Raw genomic sequence first — 19,941 nt, 5'->3', positions numbered from 1 at the left:
CTTTCATCATCAACATGCACTGGTGCCAGATCTTTCAATCCAGCAACATATAATGCAGGTCAGGCACATATTTTAGAATATTTAAGTTCTTCTAATTAAGCAGTATTTTAAGAGAAAGTTTTTCTCAGTAGAGTTATGATTGTAAGACAATTTTTATTAATTTAAGTTTACTCTGAGAACTACAGGCAAAGCTGGAACTTTCTAACAAAACAATTCATAGCTGCAATGCAAAATTTTATCTAAAACATTAATGCAGAAACTGCAATAGACATTTTCCTTTACTCCGCTCAGACAAATGAAGCAGTATATAACAGCAGGAATCCCTTTGTAATATCCCTAAAGTATCTGAAAACCAACAGTTGTTTGTCTAGACAGAATTAGTATTTTCAGGGGTTTTCGTAAGTTGGTAAAGAACTAGAATGAGTTTAAGTCAAAAGGGACAAAGGCTTTGAATCTAAGGTCTAATGAGAAAGCAACAACTGTGGAATAAGAGCATTTACAGAATTTTGGACACAACTTATATATTCTGCATTCTCTATAGCATGTACTTTATAGGCCAAAATCAAATGGTCTATTAAATGAAAAGAGTATAGTTTTCATGTATGTGCGTGTATAAAGTCTATGTAAGAATAAAACTGTTATTTAACTCCACTTTTTTTTTAAATTATATATAAATCCTTCTACACAGTAGGCAATTTTTGAATGCTGTATCTAATACCAGCATTTTTGTTTGGTTGGGTTTTTTAAAGCTAAATATAGTCTTGGTTACAATCTACAGCTCCAGTAACTCACATAATATGCACAAGCAGAATCAAAATTATTTTTAGCATGCACAAACATACACCCATGTGTTGAAAAGATACTTGCAAAGTAGAAGCCTATTATTTTTAACCCACAGTGACAATTACACCATAAGCTACGTTCTTGAGCAATCAGGATTTTCATACATTGATTATTAAATTTTAATTATGTCCTCAACAGCTATCTTAAGTATTCCCTGAATGCATGTCTTTTTCATTTTCACATAGTTTTCCAGATGTCAGTATTCAAGATACCGCACGATGTACAAAGTCCCCAGGTCACTGTGGTTTGCTTTGGTTATTATAGCAAGAAACCAACATCTTAGAAGTAGTTAGTAGATTGCAAAGATTCTAGAGCAAAGTTTATGAATGAAGACATATGTTGACCAAAACTATTTTTCAACTGAAGTCAGTAATCTGATGAGAATGGATCACACACACACTTCAGGTTAGAATCAAACACAGCCATTGCTTTCTAATCGTTTAAACCTTTAAGGTGAATTATCACACAATTCATCACTTACATGTAAAAGAAAGCAAGGTAATTCTGACTTGAGTGTTATTTGCCCTGACGGACAGATGAGACATATGAATGCTGTACCTGAAGAACACAGACTACATCTGACCCATCCAGAAACTTGATTCAAAAATACCTCCTATCAGCTTTTGTAAACATTGTTAACTTACCTTTGTAATTACACATTTTTTCAGTGAAGTGTTGGTTGACTGAAACAGACTGAGCTTCTCTTGTTGCAGCACATAATTACATCACTTAATCCTCGTTTCTGTGGCATGCACACTACTGTCGAAGTTCAGAAGTTCTGTGTGGTTGTTTTTTTAAAGCCAAAACTGCACTTTTTATTTTTTAAACAGAAGCACTAGAACTATCTTAATGAGAATTTTAAAAAACAACAGGCACATGCAATGTAACACAAATACAGAAAGTAACATACTTACAGCTTCAAACAGTAAGTTAATGTGTTCCAGGAATTTCTGTCTTAAAGTCTCAGTTAGTTCATTGAAGCGGTATCGCAAGAGATCCATTTCTTGTTGAAGAAACCAACGCCTGAGATCCTCACTGCAAAGAAATAATCAAAAGAAAAAGCATAACACATTTTCTGATTATGCATTCTCTCTTTCATTATAAACTAGATGTCAAACCTAGTGAACACAGCATTAAATATAACACTGACTTTGGCATGGGACCCACAAACCAAGGAGCTTGTAAGAAAAGGCAGAAAACCTTCAGGAAGGAGCACTCAATCAGAAAAGACTTGTGAAGAGACAGTACACAAAGAAGCATGATGGCAGATGTTTTGGAAGAACAGAGATCGTCAACCTCAACACTAAAAATTGCTCTGTAGGTATCAAAGCTGTTGGTCTCCTTTAAATGGTAGGCACCATTTCTTACTTGTTTTAGATAAGAATAACCAACTGCAGATAACATTCTCCTTTGGTGTTTAAAGGACAGCTTTTTTTCTTCAACATGGCACAATATTTCTTCATTGTACAGTTAATGTCACAGTTAACCTGATGAGGCAAATACACTACGAAGCCTACTTCTTTTAATTCTCACTTTTGGGGTATCTGCAGCTGAAGGAACAAGCACACATCTCAGACACTGTAACAGTGCTCTACCCTAGGCAACAAATAGCCTGGAAGCAGGCAAAAGGAAAATATGTGACAATGAACTTGGGTGAGGAACACAAATAGAACATCTAACACTTGACAAAAGAGCAAGAGGGGTTTAGCAATTGCAGGTGAGCAAGTAGGAAAATAAATGAGAACACAGGGACAGGAGTCAGTAGACAGCATAAAAGAAGAACAACACTGAAGCCAGTCTCTAAGCACTCATATGACTCTTTTATATCCCAGCACTCAGGTTCCCAGGCATCAGCATATTACTCAAAGCCATAGGAAATAGCTACCAGAATACCAGTAACAAAACCCACCCTGTACGTGCAAGCACAGAATGCAGATGATACCGTATCTCACTATTACAGGGCATTCTTTTAAACTGTGAGCTATGCTGTGGGCTCGTGCCATGCCAATTCACAGAGCACAGAAATACCGCAGTCTTACATGTTCTCCTTAGAGTATTTAAGCACCTTTTCCCATAGGGAACCAGTGAATTACAACAGAGCTGTTTGTGTTTTTGTGGACAAAACTTCTGCTTGAAATATAGCTTGGAGAAAAGTAATTCTTATTCAAATTATAATTCCAGACAGAAAGGCTCTGTTAAGGTGCTTTGTAAAGTATAACCCTGTGGAGAGTTTCAGTGCTCGGGATGTACTGATAATCTGTGCAACTTAAAATGGAAGTTAATGCCTTTATGACTGATCTTCTGGAGTTCTTCTGTGATCATCTTGGACAGTAACAAAATTCTAGGATGTTTCAATTTTACTGTTTTCCTAATTCATCAGCTTTACACTGCATTTGTTTTCCTAAGCAAAAAAAAAAAAAAAAAAAAATCAAGCATATATAGTTACTTTGGAGGCCAGCCAGTCTCTTGTTCTTCCTTTCCTTCGGGAGAGCAGATCAAAGGCTATAATCCCACCTGCCCACATAAGTTACCCAAACAAGAAAATATTACTGTTATCTCTACAATACACACACCTACTTGGATTCTTCCTACAGTTGACAAACTAGCTGATGAGCTGGCTTACATTGCTGTATATGTCCAGCATATACATTAAAACTGACTTTCTTAGGAACATCATCATTAGGGCATTATTTATGCTCATTTTTTTCCTTATGTCTTCAGAAAATTTTACATCATTTCTAAACCCAAATCATGTCTTATACTCATTGTTAACATTTAAAAAAATTGTACACTCTCGTTCCAGACACATATTAGTAATAGTACTTATTAGCAAAACCACAAGCTTAACTGAAAAGCAATGTCACTGTCATCAGATAACTAAGCAAGCTGCTGCTGAAGATGAGACAGTTGCAGGTAGTTGAAGCGTGGACATTAGAAACATCTCATTTTTTGCCACTTAACTTTTTTGTGTGCAGAATACTCAACAGTTTAAATCAGTTCAGTAGATTCCTGACTAGGAAAATAGTATGAAAGAACAGGCTCTTTCATATCAGGTAACAGCACTCGGGGGTGGGTAGGGGTCGGGGGGGGGATCCTTTTCACCCCCCAAGGAGCCGTAGAAAAGACCAGCACATTTGTTATGAAGCATCAACAATCAACACAGAAGTACTTTAGAAAGACATGAAAACGCTCCTAAATATGGAACCTAAGACCAGTAGCTCACATTCCAGAATTAAATATGAGAGTTCAGTTACCAACAACTTCATGTTAATTTGTGAAAAGCCTGGGCATGGGCCAGAGCTCTATTTTACTAGGCGACCAACACCAGAAGATTCCTCAGAGTTTAAGTTTCAAAAGGTAGACAGCAAGGGCAACATGGGTACAGAAAGCACACAAAAGTAAATGCTAGTCAATTAAAGAGGCAGCAATTTCAGCACACAAGTCTTATTTATTCTATAGGAGAAAAAAATGGCAGGAAGTAGAGAAAAGGCCTTGCTAAGTTTGATTACGAACTTATGTCTTTGTTATGTGACACATTAAAAAAAAAAAGGCACTGAAGTATGTTTGAAGTTTCCTGAACAGAAGAGAGTTCTGCTGTCAGAGTGGCAGCAAGATTTATTTCTTCCATCTTAAGTAAAGTGAAGATTATGCTCCTGTGACTTTCAAGAGTCTTCATAGCTAATCTGATAAAGTGAAGAGAGATGCAACAGACAGAAGCAGAAATGCATGGTCATGGCCAACATGCAAGTAAAATTCTCTTTAGAGCTGTGTTTGCCATGAAAGTGAATGAAACAAGATTTTTCTATTTCCTGGTCTTGACAGATACAAGTGACATACAAGAGGTGTGTGAAAGAAGGGTATGGGTGAGACTGTTCACTCAAGACTGTACTTACCATATCTTAGCAACATTATATGGGAATAAGTTTTAAAGTCTTGGATTTCAGAAGGCAGAAGAAGGACAGTCAAGAGATGATAACTACATTACAAATTTAACTGACAAGAATGGCGGAGCTGGCCACTTCAGACCATGTAGAAATGAAAGCAAAAAAATCCAATTTATAAGTGAGGACTGAGCAGACTAGAAAAAAAAGTTGATGTAAACCCATACCCCTGGGTGGCACTGTTGGCCAACTGAAAACTTAAAAAGGCAGTATCACAGGAAAACAAGCCTGTAAACACAACTGCCTGGCACAAGGAACTGAATTCAACCTAGTTTGCCGTTACATCTATTCAAGTACACTTTTTCAAACATTCCTACCTTAATAGCTTTCATCAATTAACCTAATGATTTGTGCCAAGCCTGTTTTTCTGATCTGAGAAAAACTTAAGGGAACGGTATATTCTATTTGCCTCCCAATTTTATCTTTTGGGGCACATGCCAGTTTTAGAGCATAGAAATATCTCATCCTGGAAATAGCTGCTTTTCAAGACTGAATGAAGAATGCCGGGTACATGGTCACCTCACAGTGCTTAAGATGCTGTCTTCCATTTTACCAGTAAGTGCGAAGTCCACCTTTTCAAAGAAACAAAAAAAGCTAGCTTAAGTGGAAACTGACTATCAAGCTGCTTTATTAAAACACTGCATCAAACTATCTGTATATAAACGGGAACACAAATATACATTTGCAAGTAGTTTTAAGAGTGCACTGGAGCTCTATCCGAGGCCCCACTCCCCTAACAAGGGGTCTTTCCCTCTAGACTACAAAGCCAGGCTCTTTCCTGCTGATTCTGTGGCCCAAAATAGCGTGTACTCATTTCCGTACAGTGGTTCACCTTCGACAAGCTGCCCTCCTCTGCCCTGCCTATAGCCTAATTCTTAAGATGCTGCTCTGAAACACAGGGTTTGAACCATGTCTCACATTTATTTCCTAGGCAAGCACTGCAGTCAAATAAGCTCATACAAAAGACAAGGATCTTCTTTCAAAAAGACAGCTTGCAGAGTAAAAGAAAGCAGCCCAATTATCTGCATCTATCATTAATTCCAGGAAACTCCAGAGCCATTATAGAGATGCAGGGCAGCAGGGGAAAGATCTCTTAGCCAAGTCACTGCTTGGTTATTTCTGACTGAGGCAGCCTTTCACTCAGCATGCTAACCACTGTCATTCACATATGCCTTCCTCCCTTCTCAGCACAGTGGACAAAGCTTAGTGAACCCCACTCCTGAACCAAATACCTAACTTTCAGGCTTTTGGTACATGGTTTGTATTGCCTTCTGTGAATCTGACCCAAACTCATTTTTCCTGAAGGCACAGACTAACCAAAAATAGATGCCTCTAATTCCAGATCAGATTCATGCCACCAGACAATTCTACCTTCCAGAATAGCAGAAGTTTCTTCAGAAATGTCACTACCAACACCGTCAGAGCATCTCATCTCCTACAGAAAAGCAATGGTCCCATCTAAATAATAACTAAATGCTTAAAGTTTTACAAAAGAGGATAATGGAAACCAAACTGACTATTCAAAATGCCCCTAAGGTGCATAATAAGCAAATGTCCTGGTTTTGGCTGGGGTAGAGTTAATTTTCTTTCTAGCAGCTGGTATAGTGCTATGTTTTGGATTCTGTATGAGAAGAATTTGGATAACACACTGATGTTTTCAGTTGTTGCTAAGTAGCGTTTAGACTAAGTCAAGGATTTTTCAGCTTCTCATCCCCAGCCAGCAAGAAGGCTGGAGGGGCACAAGAAGTTGGCACAGGACAGAGCCAGGGCAGCTGGCCAAAGGGATACTCCATACCATGTGACATCATGCCCAGTATATAAACTCGGGGGAGTTAGCCTGGGGGGGGATCGCTGCTTGGGAACTAACTGAGCATCAGTCAGCAATTGGTAAGCAATTGCATTTTGCATCACTTGTTTTGTATATTCCAATCCTTTTATTATTATTGTCATTTTATCATTGTTATCATTACCGTTACTATTTTCTTTCTTTCTGTTCTATTAAACTGTTCTTATCTCAACCCATGAGTTCTACCTTCTTCCTTTCGATTCTCTCCCCCACCCCACTGGGTGGGGAAGTGAGTGAGCGGCTGCATGGTGTTTAGCTGCTGGCTGGCATTAAACCACAACAGAAACATTAAGTTTTCAGGTGCTTTTTAGTCCTAGGGTACGTAAGGATACTACCTTTTAGGAGTTTTTGGTAGAAACTTACAATACAGGTAAAGCAAGATATTTTCTTGTAAAAATCAGCAGGACCAGTGCGGCTGAGGGAGTTTATAAAAATATACACAACAAACATCAGCACTAGAAAGAAACCAATTTTACATTTGTTATTCATAATCGCTAATAATACATGTAGAATAGAGAAGCATAGAAGGCACTTCAGCTGTAATTCTGTTATTCAACTTCCTCGCTTATTTCAGGATTTTAAATTATGCTATCAGAGTCACTGCAGCAAAGACTGCTATTGATCTTCACATCCACAACATGTTCTTCACTGCACATGCATCACAGATCTAGCTGGCTCATCGATCACGTACATCAATGAACTGTCTTCAGCACAGCCCAGGTGTCTTTTGAAAGGGCAACACGATGGGATGTGAATAATCCTGAAGATTTCAGGGTGTTTAAAGTCACCCAGGGCCTGTCATGGTGAGGTTTCCTCCATCTGGAGGCTTTTTGAGGCTTCTGCTACTACCTATTCTGTAGGTACCTATATATGTGGTCTGTAGCAGGCACTCACCCTGTTGTTAGCCTCCTTGCTCTCTTCTCCAACACTTGCCCCAAAACTCTCAACTCTCTCATGACCCATTCCAAGGAAAAGCCCTATCAATTCCAGCTCCATATCCTGGCTTAGAGCACAATCCCTCCTACTCACCTTCCTGGTCTGTTTTTGCTTATGAATCTGTATCCATCCATAGCAGCACTTCAGCCATGTCAGCTATCATGGTATCATAATATATTTTCTACCACATTCACCTAATTTAAACAAACTACATTGCAACTTCAAGTGCAATTGAATTAACAATTCAAAACAGTACACACTTTATATTTGCCAATTTTAATTCTAAAAAAGGACTGCAGTGGCAAGGAGTCAGGATTTCACACCGATGCATAAGCATAACAAAGCTGCTAGCAGACATAAAGCACTGACAACCTCTACAATTTCATCCAAAAAGTACAGCTGAAGCAACAGGAATGCACTTGACAGGATCAACTTTGTGCTTGAGACTTCACACAACAAAAAAATTGCAGTGCAACCACCCACAGCAATGAATTTGGAAGAAAAGCAGAGTCAGTATAGGAAACCTCAAAGTCAGATGGTATTTTTAGTTTGCAAGAAACAAGGCGCTCTCTTTAGACAATAATATAAAGCCTATTTACATAGTCAGGGCTTTGGTCAGTAACCAACAGTTTAAGCATATGCAGCACTTAATTTAAATTATCAATCACTGCGAATGCTTGACAAACACTTAACACTGGTGTACTTTAATCTCAAAAAAGGTGTCAAAAGGATAAGACTCAAATCAAAATTCTGTAGGTAAAACCCAAAGGTTTATACTGTTGGGTTTTTTTAATTATTACAAAATCTGGATATTCATTTTGATCCCGAGTATCCCTTTTCATCACAGTTGAAATCAGGTTCCTAGCAAAAAAGCCCTCTGTTTGAGCCTACCTTTCTATTTAGTAGCCATGCAACCCTACAGTATCTGTAATGTCTATAATAAAGCAACGTAGTACCTGTATGCATTTTAAATTAATAATAAAGAATACAGCATAATCCAAAAAGTACTTACGACTGACAGTAAGCAAGGCGTAGTATGAAATGAGAGATATGGTCTTTTCTTCTTGCCTCATAATCATCCTCAGCCAAAGCCTACAGAACATATTATTATTATTTCAGAGAAATAATCTCTTCCAGATTAAAAATCCACATTTATCATTGCTGTTCAACAGTGTATTAATACTCTTCTTTAAGACAATAAATGCAAGACTATTAAAGAAGGGGGTTGTCCTAAAGACAGAAATACATACTCTCAAAGACCACATCTCTGACAAAACGACAGAATTTAAGTTTTAGGAATAGTATTTCATCACGTCTACTTCTATTCATAATTCTTGAATGGTGTAAAAAAAATTAAATGCAAGAGAGTTCCCTTTTTTGATTTTTACTCACTTTGTAAGGAAACTTAAGCTTCCGGAGCTCAGCCCCCAGCTTAGTTTTGTATGAATCACTACTTCTTACATAGCTCACACCAAGGTTTTCAACTACTTTGAGCACTGGGGGAAAAAAAAAAAAAAAGTCCACGTTAGAGACAAAATATTGAATAGAAATCTAACTGTATTGTGTCTTGGGAAACGCACGAACTGGGGTAAGGCCACAGGAATCGCTTTCAGTGGTATGGGGAGCAAAGGGGTAAGAAATAGGGAGGATGAGGTGTAGCCCACAAGTCCCAAACAGCTCGCCCAACTCCGGGGTCCATACAGCCACCACGGAAAGGGAGACAGCTAACTCTGACGGATCAGTCTCAGAACATCGGTTTCCACGGCAATGATAGAAGCCTCGGTTTTCAGAAGTTCAGGGGAACCCCTGCTCCCAGCGACAACGATCCGAACCGCTGTACTGAGAGACATCAAGTACGTCGCGACACCTAGAAGTGAAACGTGCTCCTAAAAGCCACCAGCGTAAGCCGAAACTATACAGTCCCGACTGCCATGCACCAAGCACTCGTCGTGGAATCAGTCACGGCTCTCCGAAAGGCCTGCAGCAACACGTTCTCCTTCACGGGGGGTCACTGCCGCAGAGAGGCAGCCGGTTCGCCTGAACAACCAGCCAAGAGAGCGCCGGAGCCCGCCAAAAACGCGTACAGCCCTGACGGGAAGGACCGAAACCTCCGGGGGGGGGGGGGGGGGGGGGGGGGGGCACGGCCGGGGGCGCTGCTACTCACGCTTCAGGCGGTCGACGGCGAAGCTCTCGAACTCCACCAGAGAGACGTTTTCCGTGGGGGGGTCCAGGTAGAACTGCAGGCTGTGAGGGTACAGCTCCCGCCGGTCTCCGGCTAGCCGCGCCTGCTTCAGCCTCGCTCGGCCGCTGGAGAAATCCATCTGCCCGGCCGGCGGGCGTGGGGGCCACACGGGCGCTCAACCACGGGGGCGGCACGGCCGGGAGGGAGGGAGAAAGGAGAGAGGGAGGGAGGCGGAGAAGGGAGGGGGGAGGCGGCAGCCGCCGCCGGCCCTCGGCTCGGACAGGGCCCGCCCGCCACCGAGCCGCCCCGGACTGCCGCTGCCTCCGGCTCCCGCCCGTCGCGCCCAGCCGACCCCCCACCCTCCCCGTTCCCACGGCGACGGCCCCCGCCCGTCGCCGTCAGGCAGAAGGCCCCACCTGAGGCCGCGCGCCGGCCCACCGCCCCAGCTTCCCGCGCACAGCCGGCCGCGCCGCCGCGCCTCACGCCCAGCCCCGCCTACCCGCGCCACGCCCCCCGCGCGGCGATTGGCTGGCGGACGGCGAAGCGGGCGGTGTCCCGTGGAAAGGAGCCCGCCACCGGCGTGGCGGCTGGTGCTGCCTGCGGGCGGCCCCGGCCCCGCGGCACCGCCGCCGGCCCCGGCGGGTGCTCAGTGGTGCCTGGCGCATCGTCCCCTCCGTGCCTAAGCTGGCGAAACGGGTCCTTCGGCCTGCGTTTTCTGACAGCGCGGGATGCGCTGTCTGCGAGGCCTCTGTCCTCTGAGGGCGCCCGAGGCCTGCCGTCAGTATTGGCGCAACTGCTGGTTTCCCTCAGTCCTCCGCGGGTGTCCCCTGCTCGCGTTAGCGACGGCGGTATCGTCCGGCTCCTGCGCGACCGCGGTACCCAACGCCGAGGGCTGCCACGCCGCCAACTGTCACGACGCCGTTAGGCTGGTTTGAAAGTGAAACGTTCAGCGCAGTATTCAAACCCTGAGGAGCTTCCTTTTAATGCCATCCGCACCGTTCTGCAGTTGTAGGATTTTGTCATTTTTCCGAGAGAACTGCAGGATCTGCCATTTGTGCCGCTGGTTGACCGTTTTCCTGCAGCCGAGGTTACGTTCCGTTTTGCGTCCCTGCCTCAAAATGCCACCCGTTTGCCGATTTTCCCTAACCAGAAAAGTTGGATAATGATCCGGCAGCAAATTCAGAGTGCAAAGGGGTGGAAAATCAGAATGGACGCACAGTTTACGCCCACAAAGTGAGGAAAAATCAGCTTAGGCTGGCACGTTCTTAAGAACAATGAAGCGATCGTGGACCAGGACACATGCTAGTCTCATGTTCGATACCCAAGACATTGCCAAGTAATCTGATTGCAGCTTTTAACGAGCACTGCCACTGGAAGGCAGCCTAAAACTGCAGTTTGCCTCTGTACTACCAAATGAAACACGGTGCTGAGTTCAGCTGATGTGGAACAGCCCACTCCAGTTACCCTTCAAAACAAGGTGGCCTCATCCACGTTGCCTATGGAGAATATTCCTATCCTCATGCCAGTTCTCAAACTGTGAAGCGTGCTCATTGGTCAGGGCCAAACCTCTGCCAAGGGGCCATTTGAACAGTTTAACAGGATAGAAAATCAAGTTTCACTCTCCAGGGCTGCTCTGTAGTTTTCCAGGAAAAAAACATGCTGTCAGTATCTTTTTATTATTTTATTTTTTTTTATATTTAACCCAAAGCAACTTTATATTTTTATATATATATATAAAGCAATTTGCCACGGTTTAACCCCAGCCAGCAACTAAGCACCATGCAGCTGCTCGATCACCTCTCCTGGCCAACTCCCCCCGGTTTATATACTGGGCATGACGTCACATGGTATGCAATACCCCTTTGCTCAGTTCAGGTCAGGTGCCCTGGCTCTGTCCTGTGCCAGCTTCTTGTGCCCCTCCAGCCTTCTTGCTGGCTGGGGATGAGAAGCTGAAAAATCCTTGACTTAGTCTAAACGCTACTTAGCAACAACTGAAAACATCAGAGTGTAATCCACATTCTTCTCATACTGAACCCAAAACACAGCACTGTACCAGCTGCTAGGAAGAAGATTAACTCCACCCCAGCTGAAACCAGGACACAACTTCAACCCAAAGCAACTTTCTTTGAATAGCCAGTGCTCATACCTCCACAGTTTCTTCCCCTCCTCCACCTGGCTGCTACGCGAGTTACTCAGGAGTAGGAGTAAATCTGCCAAAGTCTACCTAGTAGTTGCAAGAAGGCAGAGCTTCTGGTTTTGTCTGGCCAGTGTGTTAAAATCCAAGAGATCTGACTGAGCCTGGCAGTGCAACCATCCAGGGCAGGTCAAGGAGTAAGACAAGAGCTCGCGCTTTTGCTTGGAGTTCTGTACCGGGCCTGGTCCGGAGGGGGAGAAGTGTGACAATGCCGAGGAGCAGTCCGCAGAAAAAAACAGCAATGTTTTTCATTTTCATTTCATTTCAATTAATGTTTAGGGTTTGACACATAAACGGTACCACACTTTTAGAAACTGCGGTTTGCATTTTGCTGACCATTACCACTTCTTCTATTGAACCATGCCCTGCTGATTTTTTACAGGTCAGCAGTTATGTCTACATCTGCCTTTTTGTTGTTGTTGTTGTTGTTTCTCTACTAGTCTCTTTTCCTCTAATGCTGAGTAATGAACCCCGAATTGTCTGAAATTAGGTGAAGACCTAAGCTGTTTCTTTTTTTTAACCATTAACACTAACCTTATTGCAAAAAGTAATATGATTACTTCAGCAGAAATTAAGAAGCAAAATTAACATCTATATTACTAGACTCAAATAAATCTTACAGTGCAAAACCTCACAAGGGGTTTGTCAGCCCTTGCACACGAAAATCCTTTTCTTGGGAAAAGAAAACAGACAAATAAATGAAAAGATATAATCTTACTGGAAAACTCCCAAAACCACAATTCAAACAATCTCGTAACGCAATCTTTCTTACTCACATATTTATTGAAACCTATAGACAGTTTCAATAGCATTTTTTGTTACTTTTTCCCATGTATGTTTTCATCAATTCTATAGGTAACATTACCAGCAGGGACCGATTTTTTAAGTATTTTTTTAACAGAATCACTGATGTTGCAACAACCCACCTCACAATGTTTTACAGCAACATCCATATGGTCAGCTGTCAAACCGTCCCCATCATCCCATCCAAACACAGTCTAATCCATCCTACCCCAACCTGTTCTGCTACCTAATTAACAAAACCCAAATTCCTTATTTGCATTAAATGTGTATCTTTGCACAGTTTCTACTCCCACTTTTGTTATACTAACTAGCAGAGTGCCTGATGCTAATCCGTTGGAGCCCAGTTCTTCTCTACTTGCATGATTACCACTGCTAGTAGGAGGGTAAACATGGTGATGTCAATATCTAGTCTCTCTTTCAAGCTGCCCTGTTCATCCACCATGTCTGGGATGTTTGGATCTCTAGGGATGGCAGGGATTAGCACAAAATGTCCCTTCTCTGCTTCCAGCTCCCTTTCAGCTCTTATTGTTAATTTACCCACAATCTTACTTACTGTGTGTATCATCAGCCTGATCAAATTCTCGTGTAACTCAGTCTTTAGATATATTGCCTTCATAACTTGCTTTCTTGATGTTTTCACCTCTTAAAATACTCTTCTTGAATTTTTTTTAAACTGCTGTTTATTCGAGGTATTTATTTATAGATTTTTTCCATCACTTAACTCAATTCCTGTACTGATCTAGCTTTTTCAGAAGTCTTGACAGATTTACAGTTTTCTTGGAGTATATTTGTGTCATTGCCTGCCCAACTTCTCTTTATATGTCTATTTTGCAGTTCTTTGCTCCATGCTTTTTATTACTTCTTTAAATATTTGCCATCCAGGTTATACTGAGGGTTTTTTTCTGACCATGATGCACGGACACCTCTGTACGTACTATAAATAGCAGGGTAAATCTTCTGAGCTGGTCTTTAAATTCCTGCAGGCTCTGAAGTGAGTAAAGCATGAATCATGCAGTGAAGAGAGGTTCAGGGGGCTATTTTAGTCGGACTATGGTCTCGGTCTCTCAGTGTTAATTTATTTAAGTGGGGAGTGACAATGGCCACATTCCTTGTGACCACTCTCAGTCTCTCTGGCTCCACTCATACAGGGCTTTCAGATCCTGGATTTATTCCTCAAGTCCTCTGTCCAAGACTCTAGTACACAGGGAGAAGAAAGCTAGATACAGCCTCACAATCTTCTTAAATTTATCCTGGCAGGTAGGTAGGTCTGTCATCTACCTCTGCCTCTCACTGCATGCATCTTCTTCGGTATGTGTAGGCTGCTGTAGTGAATATGCTCACTGCATCCTTGTCCTGTTATGTATCGTATTTTCAATCCCTTAGCATCATTTTTCAAGCTACATATCAAGGAAGAATTTGCCCTACGCCTGTGCTAGGATTCTCTGAAAGGATGCCACTCTTGTAGTCCATTACAAGATGTTCCATGCGTTTTAAATAATTTTGCCTGCCGTGCTGGGGCTTGGGGGCAAAGGGGGGGGGGGTGGGGTGGGGTGTCAACTGGGTTGTTTTTTTTTTCCTCTTGTTAATCTCTCTGATAACTTTTGAGCATTCGATCAATGTTAGAGAGGGGGGTTGAAGCATCAAAGATAAGTACTTGCAAATTTGAGAGATTAGAATCTGGGTAAAGGAAAGAGAGAGAGACTCAAATTTCTACCACAGGAAAGAAAAGCAGAACTCGGCCTCTTGTGTGTGTGGAGCAGCAGCAACCAGCCAGTTAACACAAACGACCTGGCCGATCACAGTAAATACAGCTTGAGCTCAGCCGCTGCGCCATCATCTCCAAACAAACAGGGGAAGATTTGAGCTGTCGAGCACCAGCACCAAGAAAGGAGAATTAATTTGTAGACTTAATGTATTCTGCTGCACAAGGATGTCCTCCTTCTTTTTCCTTGTATGTCTATCTTTACCATATTTAAATTGTGAGCTTCTGAAACACGCAAAGAAGTTTTTCAGCCTTTCTATCTGTATAGATAGAGAGGTTTTCTTTTCTTGGAAATGATTACCACTAAACTAATTTACAAGAAAAAAAAAAGTACTTGTTACATATAACATGTAAGATTTGCTGCATTTCTAATACTCTCTCTTGAGATAAATCAAATTTCTACCCGTATAGCACTAAAGAATAGGATCCTTTCTTATCAAGTAATATGTAGGTAACTGAAAAAATTTCTTTACCCCAAAAGTATTGCTATCCAACATAAAAACTAGACATAGCTATGTATCTAGGATTTTTTATCTGTCTTTTAATTGTATAAAAAAATTATTTCCCACGATTCAGAATAATGCAAAGAAGATTTAAAATATTTTTTACAAGGAGAATCCCCTATTGTCTGAAAATGCCAAAATATTATTCCATCTCTATTAAAAGAAAGTCACTGCAGTTTAAGGATTTTCTTCAGCCTTTCTGGTGTTTATTTAGGGCTATTGAATAATACAGACTTGGCCAGGCAGATTTCCTGTATTAAGCCTATGACTTGATCATGAAAAAATGTCCTGTTCACTACTGACACACACAGAGTTTTCAAATACCCAGTTGCTGTGTAAAACAGTCTGCAAAATTCCAACCTAAAGTGGCCAGCTGCCTTCCAGTTGCTAATAAATCTGTGTTACTTACCCAGAGCGCTTTCACCATTACAAGTGAAAACCCCCAAAATAAACACCAGGCTGGGATCTGGACTGCCTAACTGAGCCACTAAACCTGCAACTACCTTTTAAGCTCTTCTTTTAAAAGGAATATTTTCCCATTAAATACTTGTAAGGAGGTAGGTATCCTGCTGGCCTCTGAAAGGACATCCAGCCTGCCTAAATTTAGGTGCCTGGGTAGCTGATTTATTTTCCATTTGTTTACCTCAAGTTTGTTTGGGCTGGGTTTTTTTGTTTGTTTGTTTTCTGGGTTTGGGGGTTGTGGTCTTTTTCAAATGTAAGTAATGCACAGGAGGGGAAACTTAAGATTTTTGCAAGTTAGGGGAAAAGAGTCTCCCTTGCATGTAACACTAGGTCCTGTTCTCCATTATGAATCGATACCAGCATAAGGAGTTAGAGGCAACTCCTAAATTCCTTATGCAAGCAAAATTCCAAATTAATTGGAAGTTGCCTGAGCAAGACATATGAGATGAAGCTGATTAACATACTAGCTAATTCTTGAGCCACTTTCCTACTAGAAACTGAATATATTACTTTGTCTTAGTTCTTAGTATTTTGTCTTTATGTTACTTTTGTGCTAGTATTTCCTTTGGCTGAGCCTTTGTGGAAGTTGAGCTAAATAAGCAACACTGAACAGTTTATCAAAAAGTAACGGTGAGAAGTTCAAATAAAGGCTCCTCTCCCCGTTAAGTCTTGTCTAACACTGCATTGGTTTCACTGCAAGCAGAATGTAGCCTCAAATTGTAAAACCCCAACCCCATCCTCCAACACTGTGGACATCAGTTTCTACTTCAACATTCCTTAAAATTCAGGGCTTGCTGATAAAACTGCTGATTTATTTTCAGACTACAGAGCTAGACTAACTATTGGCAGCAGTATCTTGGCAATCTTTCTTCAGATCACCTACGTGAATATGTAGAAATCTGGTACACCCATTATTGTTTTGAAAACTGCATGGTACCTTTGCATAACAAATTTCAGAAGCTGAGACTCATCCTAATAACTTTTAAACAACTGTTAAAATTGCCTACAATATAGCCGCACTAAGTACAAGAGATTACTATGTTCATACTTCCAATTAGGAAACCAAGTTTATCAGTTGCACATCTATTAATAAAATATTGCTTTCAAAACCACAAGGTTTTATATTTTTAGATCTATTGAAGACCTAAGATTTTTGTAACCAATCTGGTAACAGTTAAACAGCAAGGGTGGATCACAATGAGTCTAAATGAATCCATCTGGTATACCTTACTGTCATATTTTAGGTGGCATTGTTGCACTGCAAAAAAAAAGCAACAGCATTTTATTTTTTCCTAGCATATAGTGTGCCAAATGCTTTCAAAAGTGACTGTGTTCTCGTTATACATATTTACTTTTTATGGACCCATTACTTACATGGGTATCTCCATGGTATTATACACTTTGGTGCCTGCAGTTTTGCCTTCTCAATGAACCATATACAGTTAAATATGGGTACAACTTATGGCAGATCTGTAATTATATATTTAGTGTAGTGTCCATGTGGAGGTGTTGAGTGCCTTACCAATTTATGATGAATATGATGATCTCTGCAATAACTTGATACTTCATGCTAGTGGGAGAAAGTTCTTTCAAGATCTTCTAGACTACACTTTAGTCTAGAAGTCTACAAAAGTAGACTTTGAAAGTAGAACAAAGCGAAGATCAGTCAAGCAGGTACAACGGTTACAATGGCAGTCATCACAGCTAAAAATCACTGTTGGCCTTTGCTATTCTCTGGCAGCCTGTATACTCTCCCGATTCCTCCCTCTCTTGACTGCATAGCACAGAGTGCGCACACTCGTCCGCCTTCACCTTGCCAGGAAAGCTGCCAAGTAATGGGCACCTATGGGCAGATTCTAAAGGGCAGGGAAATAAAACAAAATGAGCACAGTTTAGCTGCAGCACAATGGTCAGCTGTGCAGCGGAAGTACTGAATTTTCCATTTCAGAGAGCCAGCCAAGTCTTGGTTTAGAGTAACAGAAAATTCATGTGTTAGAGCTGCTGTAGTTTACAATCACCTACTACTTCAGAGATCTTTTCAACAATTCTAAAGACTGGAAGTCTCAAGTCAACACAGGACATTTTTTTCTACAATGTCCACAGCTGGGGGGTCACATAGCACAAAGAGCTCTTAGAGTGGTTTAGTTTGTGTGCTTTAGTTTGAACTGTTTGCTGTATTCCAACAAATTTGTTGGTTCTTTAGTGATTATGAAAAGTTTCTGTCTTTTCTTTTTCCCTGTACTGGCTTGCTATTGAACACAAAGTCTTTCTCTTACTCTTGAGGACAAGCAAATTTCCATGGCCAAAGGATCACCTAAGATTAAGGTCAATAATTATTTTCCTCGGGAAAAAAAGCATCTTTCTAAGACAGTAAAAGATGACAGTGGCTTGGGGAGGCAGTTTTCCATGTTTTCACTTCAAGGCAAGAATTTCTTTGCCATCCTTTCTCTATCATAAATACAAATTGTTAAATAAATAGAAATGCTTTTTAAAATAAAACAGTAACACGCAGCAACAAAGCACTAAACTTCACATACAGTTCTCCCTCTGGTAAGAGTATGAAAGAACCAACTGTATCGGACAAATTCATAATATTGCACATAATCCTAGAAGTTGTCCACACAGTAGAAAGATGAGGCTGATACAAAAACCTACATAGGACAAAGCCCTATATGGTGTACAAATAGGTACTACATAACAATAATATATTTGTTAGCAGAAAAAACTAAATATACCAGAAGAGTAATAAAAGACAAACTACATCTGGTTTTGATTAAAAAGTCCAATTAGTTGGAGATTTAAAGGAATGAGAAGGACAATAAGAAAATCAGATAATTGGCAATGTGCTCTTCTGTGACAGTAAGTCACGCTTAGGGTTTAAAAGTCCGCTGTATCATCTCTCAGGGACCTCCTGCACAGAGATGAACAGAGAACTTCCTACAACAGAATGCAGTTTTATAGCAGTGACAGAGCTGCCAGTAGCCCTTTGGTGGCAAGTGGTGAGCAGGCAGCACAGCCTCCGTGCTACACCTCCTCATCCAACGCCAACCAACCTCTCTGCCTCGCAGGAGGGAGACGGTGATACCCTCAGGGAACAGAGCCAAAAGCGTTAGTTTATTTGCAGGCCTGGGAACATCTCGGTTTTGCTTTGTATGCCCACGGCAACCCGAAAATTCTATGCAGGGCACTGAGAAAGCCAGAGCTGTAGGAGAGGAGTACCCAGCAGGCAGTCTCCAAAAGGGAGGGACAGTTGCAGGTGTTCTCAGAAGTACGCTGCTTAGGCTGCCATCCCTACCTCCTCTGTCTCCTCCTCTGCCATCCCAGTTCACTTACAACATCTCAGTCCACTCGGGCAGTTTCTGGGGCCAAGGAACTCATGATGCTTATTTTCCCCATCCCGCCGGTATTTCCTTCCCCTGCTCTGTCTCCTGTAGAGGCAGCACTTGTGTTACTGCCTGCACAGATTCCCCAGTTCCAAATACGTGGACATCCCTCCCTTGTAGGTAGCAGTAATTCAGCAGTCGGAGCAATAGCAGTAACCCCATCCCCAGCCAGCCTGGTGCTCTGGACAATGCCACCACAGTTCCCTTCTCTCCCTCACTCGCAGCCCTGTAGCCAGCCCAATGTCTTCCCGTGCTTATTTTCACCAGCATCAGTCCTACCAACCTGCTTATTCCGCACTTCCAGGCACTCCCTGTTCAGCAGTTGCAGATGAAGTGATCTCAACCCTGTTCTTCATGCCAGCTCCACCCCAACCTTGCCATCCAAGGAGTTCAGACCGTCCCGAGAAGAGGAGCAAAGCTGTGCCCCCCCCAGCCCCTCCAAATGGAGGCATAGGCCAGGTAGGCAACAGCGGCACAGCTGCACCTTCCCGGTGCCATCTCCTGACAGTACTGAAATTCAAAGGAACACATCGGACAAAGGGCTTTTCTGAAAATTCAGTGATGTGATGTATAAAAAGAAGCAGCGGGAGGTAATGACATAATAACAAATAATTACAAATGCATTTGCTCTTACAAATTGTTACCTCCGGAGGCAAAAGACTAGCATAACTTCTCATTTCATTTATCCTTCTTCATAGTGTTTTGCTTCTATGATTATTACTGAGCATTTTCCTCAGAGCCTGGTATAAAAATATCTGCACTCACTTATCAGGTTCCTGTCTCCCTCACTAAGCTAAAGCTGGACTCACTAACTTTTTTTTTAAGGTTGCTATGACAGACTCTTCAAAGTTCAAGTGCAATAGCCTGAATATAGATGAGCTTTCAGTAGCAGCCAAAGAAAATGTCAGAAACTCATTCTCCCTGACATTTTTGAACTTCAAAAATACTGAAAAAAATGCCTGGCTGAGCTTTTGCAAAACCAACCAAATTCTTATATCAATTTGTTTTTGCTGTTGGGACTCTCTACTAGCTGGTTTGTCAGCCACATTTTTTCCTCTGGGATATTATCTTTCCCATGCTGTGAA

At 41.8% G+C, this 19,941-nt stretch overlaps 1 protein-coding gene across 5 annotated transcripts in view; it reads right to left on the bottom strand.

Annotated features, from left to right (window-relative positions):
- Positions 1–10,214, bottom strand: part of PRIM2 (DNA primase subunit 2) — a 136,696-nt gene extending 126,482 nt beyond the window's left edge. For 3 of the 5 annotated variants that reach the window (XM_049818288.1, XM_049818290.1, XM_049818291.1), the window contains exons 1-4: positions 9,731–10,050; positions 8,959–9,062; positions 8,579–8,658; positions 1,758–1,878 (exon numbers count right to left, since the gene is read on the bottom strand). In XM_049818288.1, the coding sequence (XP_049674245.1) occupies positions 1,758–1,878; positions 8,579–8,658; positions 8,959–9,062; positions 9,731–9,887 (462 nt within the window). In that variant the 5' untranslated portion in view covers positions 9,888–10,050. Of the gene's footprint in view, positions 1–1,511; positions 1,603–1,757; positions 1,879–8,578; positions 8,659–8,958; positions 9,063–9,730; positions 10,051–10,164 lie in introns of those variants that run through there. The other 2 variants (XM_049818289.1, XM_049818292.1) reach the window with 2 other exon arrangements.
- Between the last annotated feature and the right edge of the window lie 9,727 nt (positions 10,215–19,941).

Source organism: Accipiter gentilis, chromosome 15, assembly GCF_929443795.1.
Source record: "Accipiter gentilis chromosome 15, bAccGen1.1, whole genome shotgun sequence".
Taxonomy (NCBI): Eukaryota; Metazoa; Chordata; class Aves; order Accipitriformes; family Accipitridae; genus Astur; species Astur gentilis.
The sequence above is the reverse complement of the archived record's forward strand: the minus strand, read 5'-3'. Positions and strand labels throughout refer to the sequence as shown.